Here is a 10,331-nt window from a genome sequence, read left to right as displayed (position 1 = left end):
TCTCTATGAGGACAACTGTTACGTCCAAAAATAGGCTCTCTCCATATGAGCTTGTTATGGGGAAACCTGCAAATGTATATGGGTTCGCCTCTCCACCGAAGCTGCAGGAATTGACACATTCTGCTTTATTGGATTATTGTAAAGAATTAACTTCTGCCCTGTCTACCATTCGCCAACAGGTCAGAGACACTTGGTCCCCGCCGCTGGAAGGTGAAGTACATGACATCAAGCCAGGGGACTGGGTCCTGACCAAGAACTTTGTGAGAAAGAACAGTCTACAACCCAGATGGAAGAAGCCTTCCCAAGTTTTGTTAGTCACACACACAGCAGTTCGATGTGATGGACACAAAAACTGGATTCATCTGTCAAATGTGAAGAGAGCACCACCGTTCTGGCCACAATTGCCCCCGGAAGAGGAACATTCTGACCGAAGGACTGGTGACTGCACTCCTGCAAACATTGACAATAAAGGAACTGTATCAGGATACAACCTACGCCCAAGGAAATTGAAGAGTGCTTAGGACGGAGCAAGCACCAACTGCCGTGCACTGAACAGTGCCATCTTTAAAGGACTAACTTGTGCAGTGAGGTTAGTAAAATAAGGACACTGCTGATAAGGATTTGACAAAAGAAGAAAGGAACACCTCCCAAGCCCAAAGACCCATAGGAGGAGAGGGTGCGAGGTTGAATTTTTGTCAAAACTAATACCACCTGTAGAGCCTGTAACAGTGAGGCCTATAACGAACACTGTTGAACTGATTGTATATTACTAATGGTATTGTTATTTGGAAGACCAACAAGACACGTTCCTTTGGTAGACATGGAGGATACATTTTCCACCCTTAAACTGAAGAAAGGCCATTGGTACACCAGATTAGGAATATTATGTCTGTTATTCTGTATAATGTCTTTGGTCATTGGCTTACTATATCTTTTGGAGCTTTATCATCCTATAGCACAAACAGCCCCGCTTCCCTCTGAGCTTCCATCTGACATTGTCCCCTCAGTTACAGTAGCACCTGAAGATATGGATCATAGGGAAGAAATGCGTCATAACTCCTTTCTTACCCTACTTCATCAGACCCACCAAATAATAGATAAGAATAATTGCTGGATATGCATGCAATTTCCCGCCTATGTAGATGAAGGAATACCCCTTTTACAAGTACCCCTGCCATTTGAAGCATCCTGCTATGCCTTACACATTGTAGTGCTGAAAATAGAGCTAATAGGAGTCCTCAGCAAACTGGTCGTAGCCCGTTCTTCAGCTAGAACGACAACGACCTCCCTGTACAACCGTTATGAAAAAGACATCCTCCAGCCAGGGAATTGCACTGCAGTTATCTCGGACAATGCAACGTTTCCCTTTTCTAATATATTTACCCCATTGTTTTTGGTAAACAATGCTAGTATACCTCCACTTGATAGAGACACCACGAGAATACCCTTTTTGAAAATAAGACAGCGTGGTGTGCTTGGGAGTATATGCATTCGAAGCAACGGTACTGCCAATATGGGGAATAGTACAAATTGCAATATGACTTTTGAGGTGACTTCTCAGGAAATGTCTGTTCCACTTTATGTCGGTGACTCCGTTTATTTCATTTGTGGTACTAAGGCCTATACTTGGCTACCAGTGAATTGGGGTGGTTGTTGTCACCTAGGACTGGTTACACCAGCTGTGTCTGTCAAAAGTACACGAGAAGTAAATAGAGCCTCTAAGACTATAAGGGTTAGACGGAGTGTTGATCAAGGGGATACGGTGTCTGAGATAGCTGGTGATGTGCTGGCAGCGTTTGTCCCATGGTATGGCCCTGCCATAAATTCCCGGAACATTCGCAGATTGTCCCGTCTCTTGGAAGCCACAATAGAGGAGACCGCAGGGATTATTGAGAACATCACAGTAGAGCTCAAAGCCGTACGATTAGTCTCGCTTCAGAACCGGATGGTTCTAGACATGATGTTGGCAGAACGGGGTGGAGTCTGTAGGGTGATCGGAGCCTCCTGCTGCACGTATATACCTGACTCTTCCACGTCAGTTAGGGAAGCTGTCAAGAGACTGTATGATATAAGAACACAGGTCCATAGTGATGTTGGCTCATGGGATCCTGCAGGTTCCTTTTGGACAACTTTATCTGGCTGGGGCTGGAAAATAGGTATGTTCCTAGTGGCTATCTTCCTTATAGTGGTTGGGTGCTGTATTTTCATTAATTGCCTGCCCATGTGTTGTCAGTGTTTGGGGCGCCTATTGAAACCACCCCCAATGCCCCCTGTGACAGTAACTAATGCTCTCATCATGAGAGATGTGGTAGCACAGGAATTGATGGATATTGACATCTCGGATAACGCCCCATCAAGCGCCAATACAGTTGATTATGTGAATGAGCGCAATGCGGCCCACTATAGTAACAGCCGGCCTATTTATGAGCATGTGCGTTAACATCGCAACAAAAATGTTGGACCTTGCGTCCAAAGGGTCGATTGTGGAAATTCAGTTTTTGATGGACGAAAGCTCCTCCATTTTGTGTTTCTCAGTCTCCATTTTGTGTTAGTCCTTTTCAGCCTGCCACCTCAGCACATATAAATCTGCACCGTCTGCACAAAGAAATGCTGGTATATTAAATGACCCCATAGCACATGTTTGTTCAATGATAGCGTGCAAGTAGAGCAGGGCATTGACATCAGGTCAATGACTCATTTGTGTAACTTTCCTACTGATTGAGATCATATGTATTATAGCTAACAAAAGACTGCTGATGGTAACAAATTATTGTTGACACAAGAAATGTGACCTTTTGTTCCAAGTAGATGATTAATGAAGTGAGCGCCTGACTTTTGTAACCAAAGGCGTGTCTATGTTTTATTTCTGGCACAAGTTATACCCAGTTCTGCTTTATTCCTGTTGACCATGGAATTTCTGATGATTGATGGAATTTAGTGAGCAATCTTATATTAGTGTTCTGTATGCCACATATACACATCTGCAGAGGAACTGGTCCAGACCAGTTCATCATATCGTCTGGAGATCATTAATCATCCTTGGCAGTTACTAATCTTACCTACCTACTCCCACCTACTCTTGTTCCAGCACAACCATATATAAGGCCTCTTGTGACTGTGTAAGTTGTCCACTTCTCTCATAGCCATATGGAGCTGTGAGGTGGTGTACCCGCTTGAGCGCAATAAATCTTTTTATATTTCAGTTACCTCCGACTGCTGGTCTTCCTTGTTGTAAGCGTACCTGGGCGAGGTAGGAAAAGATCCACTTCCTCAGGGTCATCGTTTTTCATCAGAAAATGTATTTTATGGACTGTAGAAAAATTGATTCAAAATGTCGTTTAGATTGTGCCTCATGTTGAATAACTACTTTTTAAAGCCGCAATATGACCAAAATTGCCATTTTTACAGACTTTTTCTCCTACACAGAAGCTTCTATTTCGACCAATTTCAGGCATTAAAGTGACTCTAAACACACTTATTTTTGTTCCAAAAGTGATAATTCACATGCAATAGTCATTTACAGTCAAAAAACTTAAATATTAAAAAATTACCATTTTTGACCATCTGGAGAAATTTCGGCAGGTCACGGGTCATCGTTTTTCATCAAAAAATTGATTTTTTGGACTATAGAAAAATTGATTCAAAATGTCATTTGGATTGTGCCTCATGTTGAATAACTACTTGTTAAAGCCTCAATGTGACCAAAATTGCCATTTTTACAGACTTTTTCTCCTACTCAGAAGCTTCTATTTCGACCAATTTCAGGCATTAAAGTGACTCTAAACACACTTATTTTAGTTCTAAAAGTGATAATTCACATGGAATAGTCATATACAGTCAAAAAATTAAATATTAAAAAATTACCATTTTTGACCATCTGGAGAAATTTCGACAGGTCACGGGTCATCGTTTTTCATCAAAAAATTGATTTTTTGGACTGTAGAAAAATTTATTCAAAATGTCATTTGGATTGTGCCTCATGTTGAATAACTACTTTTTAAAGCTTCAATGTGACCAAAATTGCCATTTTTACAGACTTTTTCTCCTACTCAGAAGCATCTATTTCGACCAATTTCAGGCATTAAAGTGACTCTAAACACACTTATTTTAGTTCCAAAAGTGATAATTCACATGAAATAGTCATATACAGTCAAAAAATTAAATATTAAAAAATTACCATTTTTGACCATCTGGAGAAATTTCGACAGGTCACGGGTCATCGTTTTTCATCAAAAAATTGATTTTTTGGACTGTAGAAAAATTTATTCAAAATGTCATTTGGATTGTGCCTCATGTTGAATAACTACTTTTTAAAGCTTCAATGTGACCAAAATTGACATTTTTACAGACTTTTTCTCCTACTCAGAAGCTTTTATTTTGACCAATTTTAGGCATTAAAATGACTCTAAACACACCTATTTTAGTTCCAAAACTGATAATTCACATGCAATAGTCATTTACAGTCAAAAAATTAAATATTAAAAAATTACAATTTTTGACCAACTGGAGAAAATTCAACAGGTCACGGGTCATCGTTTTTCATCAATAAATAGATTTTTTGGACTTTTGAAAAATTGATTCAAAATGTCATTTGGATTGTGCCTCATGTTGAATAACTACTTGTTAATGCCTCAATGTGACCAAAATTGCCATTTTTACAGACTTTTTCTCCTACTCAGAAGCATCTATTTCGACCAATTTCAGGCATTAAAGTGACTCTAAACACACTTATTTTAGTTCCAAAAGTGATAATTCACATGAAATAGTCATATACAGTCAAAAAATTAAATATTAAAAAATTACCATTTTTGACCATCTGGAGAAATTTCGACAGGTCACGGGTCATCGTTTTTCATCAAAAAATTGATTTTTTGGACTGTAGAAAAATTTATTCAAAATGTCATTTGGATTGTGCCTCATGTTGAATAACTACTTTTTAAAGCTTCAATGTGACCAAAATTGACATTTTTACAGACTTTTTCTCCTACTCAGAAGCTTTTATTTTGACCAATTTTAGGCATTAAAATGACTCTAAACACACCTATTTTAGTTCCAAAACTGATAATTCACATGCAATAGTCATTTACAGTCAAAAAATTAAATATTAAAAAATTACAATTTTTGACCAACTGGAGAAAATTTAACAGGTCACGGGTCATCGTTTTTCATCAGAAAATAGATTTTTTGGACTTTTGAAAAATTGATTCAAAATGTCATTTGGATTGTGCCTCATGTTGAATAACTACTTGTTAATGCCTCAATGTGACCAAAATTGCCATTTTTACAGACTTTTTCTCCTACTCAGAAGCTTCTATTTCGACCAATTTCAGGCATTAAAGTGACTCTAAACACACTTATTTTAGTTCCAAAAGTGATAATTCACATGAAATAGTCATATACAGTCAAAAAATTAAATATTAAAAAATTACCATTTTTGACCATCTGGAGAAATTTCGACAGGTCACGGGTCATCGTTTTTTATCAAAAAATTGATTTTTTGGACTGTAGACAAATTTATTCAAAATGTCATTTGGATTGTGCCTCATGTTGAATAACTACTTTTTAAAGCTTCAATGTGACCAAAATTGACATTTTTACAGACTTTTTCTCCTACTCAGAAGCTTTTATTTTGACCAATTTTAGGCATTAAAATGACTCTAAACACACCTATTTTAGTTCCAAAACTGATAATTCACATGCAATAGTCATTTACAGTCAAAAAATTAAATATTAAAAAATTAAAATTTTTGACCAACTGGAGAAAATTCAACAGGTCACGGGTCATCGTTTTTCATCAATAAATAGATTTTTTGGACTTTTGAAAAATTGATTCAAAATGTCATTTGGATTGTGCCTCATGTTGAATAACTACTTGTTAATGCCTCAATGTGACCAAAATTGCCATTTTTACAGACTTTTTCTCCTACTCAGAAGCTTCTATTTCGACCAATTTCAGGCATTAAAGTGACTCTAAACACACTTATTTTAGTTCCAAAAGTGATAATTCACATGAAATAGTCATATACAGTCAAAAAATTAAATATTAAAAAATTACCATTTTTGACCATCTGGAGAAATTTCGACTGGTCACGGGTCATCGTTTTTCATTAGAAAATTGATTTTTTGGACTGTAGAAAAATTGATTCAAAATGTCATTTGGATTGTGCCTCATGTTGAATAGCTAATTTTTAAAGCCTCAATGTGACCAAAATTGCCATTTTTACAGACTTTTTCTCCTACTCAGAAGCTTCTATTTCGACCAATTTCAGGCATTAAAGTGACTCTAAACACACCTATTTTTGTTCCAAAAGTGATAATTCACATGCAATAGTCATTTACAGTCAAAAAACTTAAATATTAAAAAATTACCATTTTTGACCATCTGGAGAAATTTTGACAGGTCACGGGTCATCGTTTTTCATCAAAAAATTGATTTTTTGGACTATAGAAAAATTGATTCCAAATGTCATTTGGATTGTGCCTCATGTTGAATAACTACCTTTTAAAGCCTCAATGTGACCAAAATTGCCATTTTTACAGACTTTTTCTCCTACTCAGAAGCTTCTATTTCGACCAATTTCAGGCATTAAAATGACTCTAAACACAATTATTTTAGTTCCAAAAGTGATCATTCACATGGAATAGTCATTTACAGTCAAAAAATTAAATATTAAAAAATTACAATTTTTGACCAACTGGAGAAAATTCAACAGGTCACGGGTCATCGTTTTTCATCAGAAAATAGATTTTTTGGACTTTTGAAAAATTGATTCAAAATGTCATTTGGATTGTGCCTCATGTTGAATAACTACTTGTTAATGCCTCAATGTGACCAAAATTGCCATTTTTACAGACTTTTTCTCCTACTCAGAAGCTTCTATTTCGACCAATTTCAGGCATTAAAGTGACTCTAAACACACTTATTTTAGTTCCAAAAGTGATAATTCACATGAAATAGTCATATACAGTCAAAAAATTAAATATTAAAAAATTACCATTTTTGACCATCTGGAGAAATTTCGACTGGTCACGGGTCATCGTTTTTCATTAGAAAATTGATTTTTTGGACTGTAGAAAAATTGATTCAAAATGTCATTTGGATTGTGCCTCATGTTGAATAGCTAATTTTTAAAGCCTCAATGTGACCAAAATTGCCATTTTTACAGACTTTTTCTCCTACTCAGAAGCTTCTATTTCGATCAATTTCAGGCATTAAAGTGACTCTAAACACACTTATTTTTGTTCCAAAAGTGATAATTCACATGCAATAGTCATTTACAGTCAAAAAACTTAAATATTAAAAAATTACCATTTTTGACCATCTGGAGAAATTTTGACAGGTCACGGGTCATCGTTTTTCATCAAAAAATTGATTTTTTGGACTATAGAAAAATTGATTCCAAATGTCATTTGGATTGTGCCTCATGTTGAATAACTACCTTTTAAAGCCTCAATGTGACCAAAATTGCCATTTTTACAGACTTTTTCTCCTTCTCAGAAGCTTCTATTTCGACCAATTTCAGGCATTAAAGTGACTCTAAACACACTTATTTTAGTTCTAAAAGTGATAATTCACATGGAATAGTCATATACAGTCAAAAAATTAAATATTAAAAAATTACCATTTTTGACCATCTGGAGAAATTTCGACAGGTCACGGGTCATCGTTTTTCATCAAAAAATTGATTTTTTGGACTGTAGAAAAATTTATTCAAAATGTCATTTGGATTGTGCCTCATGTTGAATAACTACTTTTTAAAGCCTCAATGTGACCAAAATTGCCATTTTTACAGACTTTTTCTCCTACTCAGAAGCTTCTATTTCGACCAATTTCAGGCATTAAAGTGACTCTAAACACACTTATTTTAGTTCCAAAAGTGATAATTCACATGAAATAGTCATATACAGTCAAAAAATTAAATATTAAAAAATTACCATTTTTGACCATCTGGAGAAATTTCGACAGGTCACGGGTCATCGTTTTTCATTAGAAAATTGATTTTTTGGACTGTAGAAAAATTGATTCAAAATGTCATTTGGATTGTGCCTCATGTTGAATAGCTAATTTTTAAAGCCTCAATGTGACGAAAATTGACATTTTTACAGACTTTTTCTCCTACTCAGAAGCTTTTATTTTGACCAATTTTAGGCATTAAAATGACTCTAAACACACCTATTTTAGTTCCAAAACTGATAATTCACATGCAATAGTCATTTACAGTCAAAAAATTAAATATTAAAAAATTACAATTTTTGACCAACTGGAGAAAATTCAACAGGTCACGGGTCATCGTTTTTCATCAATAAATAGATTTTTTGGACTTTTGAAAAATTGATTCAAAATGTCATTTGGATTGTGCCTCATGTTGAATAACTACTTGTTAATGCCTCAATGTGACCAAAATTGCCATTTTTACAGACTTTTTCTCCTACTCAGAAGCATCTATTTCGACCAATTTCAGGCATTAAAGTGACTCTAAACACACTTATTTTAGTTCCAAAAGTGATAATTCACATGAAATAGTCATATACAGTCAAAAAATTAAATATTAAAAAATTACCATTTTTGACCATCTGGAGAAATTTCGACAGGTCACGGGTCATCGTTTTTCATCAAAAAATTGATTTTTTGGACTGTAGAAAAATTTATTCAAAATGTCATTTGGATTGTGCCTCATGTTGAATAACTACTTTTTAAAGCTTCAATGTGACCAAAATTGACATTTTTACAGACTTTTTCTCCTACTCAGAAGCTTTTATTTTGACCAATTTTAGGCATTAAAATGACTCTAAACACACCTATTTTAGTTCCAAAACTGATAATTCACATGCAATAGTCATTTACAGTCAAAAAATTAAATATTAAAAAATTAAAATTTTTGACCAACTGGAGAAAATTCAACAGGTCACGGGTCATCGTTTTTCATCAATAAATAGATTTTTTGGACTTTTGAAAAATTGATTCAAAATGTCATTTGGATTGTGCCTCATGTTGAATAACTACTTGTTAATGCCTCAATGTGACCAAAATTGCCATTTTTACAGACTTTTTCTCCTACTCAGAAGCTTCTATTTCGACCAATTTCAGGCATTAAAGTGACTCTAAACACACTTATTTTAGTTCCAAAAGTGATAATTCACATGAAATAGTCATATACAGTCAAAAAATTAAATATTAAAAAATTACCATTTTTGACCATCTGGAGAAATTTCGACTGGTCACGGGTCATCGTTTTTCATTAGAAAATTGATTTTTTGGACTGTAGAAAAATTGATTCAAAATGTCATTTGGATTGTGCCTCATGTTGAATAGCTAATTTTTAAAGCCTCAATGTGACCAAAATTGCCATTTTTACAGACTTTTTCTCCTACTCAGAAGCTTCTATTTCGACCAATTTCAGGCATTAAAGTGACTCTAAACACACCTATTTTTGTTCCAAAAGTGATAATTCACATGCAATAGTCATTTACAGTCAAAAAACTTAAATATTAAAAAATTACCATTTTTGACCATCTGGAGAAATTTTGACAGGTCACGGGTCATCGTTTTTCATCAAAAAATTGATTTTTTGGACTATAGAAAAATTGATTCCAAATGTCATTTGGATTGTGCCTCATGTTGAATAACTACCTTTTAAAGCCTCAATGTGACCAAAATTGCCATTTTTACAGACTTTTTCTCCTACTCAGAAGCTTCTATTTCGACCAATTTCAGGCATTAAAATGACTCTAAACACAATTATTTTAGTTCCAAAAGTGATCATTCACATGGAATAGTCATTTACAGTCAAAAAATTAAATATTAAAAAATTACAATTTTTGACCAACTGGAGAAAATTCAACAGGTCACGGGTCATCGTTTTTCATCAGAAAATAGATTTTTTGGACTTTTGAAAAATTGATTCAAAATGTCATTTGGATTGTGCCTCATGTTGAATAACTACTTGTTAATGCCTCAATGTGACCAAAATTGCCATTTTTACAGACTTTTTCTCCTACTCAGAAGCTTCTATTTCGACCAATTTCAGGCATTAAAGTGACTCTAAACACACTTATTTTAGTTCCAAAAGTGATAATTCACATGAAATAGTCATATACAGTCAAAAAATTAAATATTAAAAAATTACCATTTTTGACCATCTGGAGAAATTTCGACTGGTCACGGGTCATCGTTTTTCATTAGAAAATTGATTTTTTGGACTGTAGAAAAATTGATTCAAAATGTCATTTGGATTGTGCCTCATGTTGAATAGCTAATTTTTAAAGCCTCAATGTGACCAAAATTGCCATTTTTACAGACTTTTTCTCCTACTCAGAAGCTTCTATTTCGA

At 34.7% G+C, this 10,331-nt stretch overlaps 1 protein-coding gene across 1 annotated transcript; it reads left to right on the top strand.

Moving 5' to 3' along the window:
• The first annotated feature begins 1,537 nt into the window (after positions 1 to 1,537).
• Positions 1,538 to 2,440, top strand: LOC146812118 (syncytin-B-like). The gene has a single exon (XM_085615134.1). It carries the CDS (start codon positions 1,538 to 1,540, stop codon positions 2,438 to 2,440), a length of 903 nt encoding a protein of 300 aa, XP_085471260.1.
• Positions 2,441 to 10,331: the final 7,891 nt, after the last annotated feature.

Source organism: Triturus cristatus, chromosome 7 (assembly GCF_964204655.1).
Source record: "Triturus cristatus chromosome 7, aTriCri1.1, whole genome shotgun sequence".
In the NCBI taxonomy this organism is placed as follows: domain Eukaryota; kingdom Metazoa; phylum Chordata; class Amphibia; order Caudata; family Salamandridae; genus Triturus; species Triturus cristatus.
The sequence above is the reverse complement of the archived record's forward strand: the minus strand, read 5'-3'. Positions and strand labels throughout refer to the sequence as shown.

Coding starts and splice junctions, on each gene's coding strand:
- LOC146812118 (XM_085615134.1), top strand. CDS start 1,538: ATGACTTTTGAGGTGACTTCTCAGGAAATGTCTGTTCCACTTTATGTC.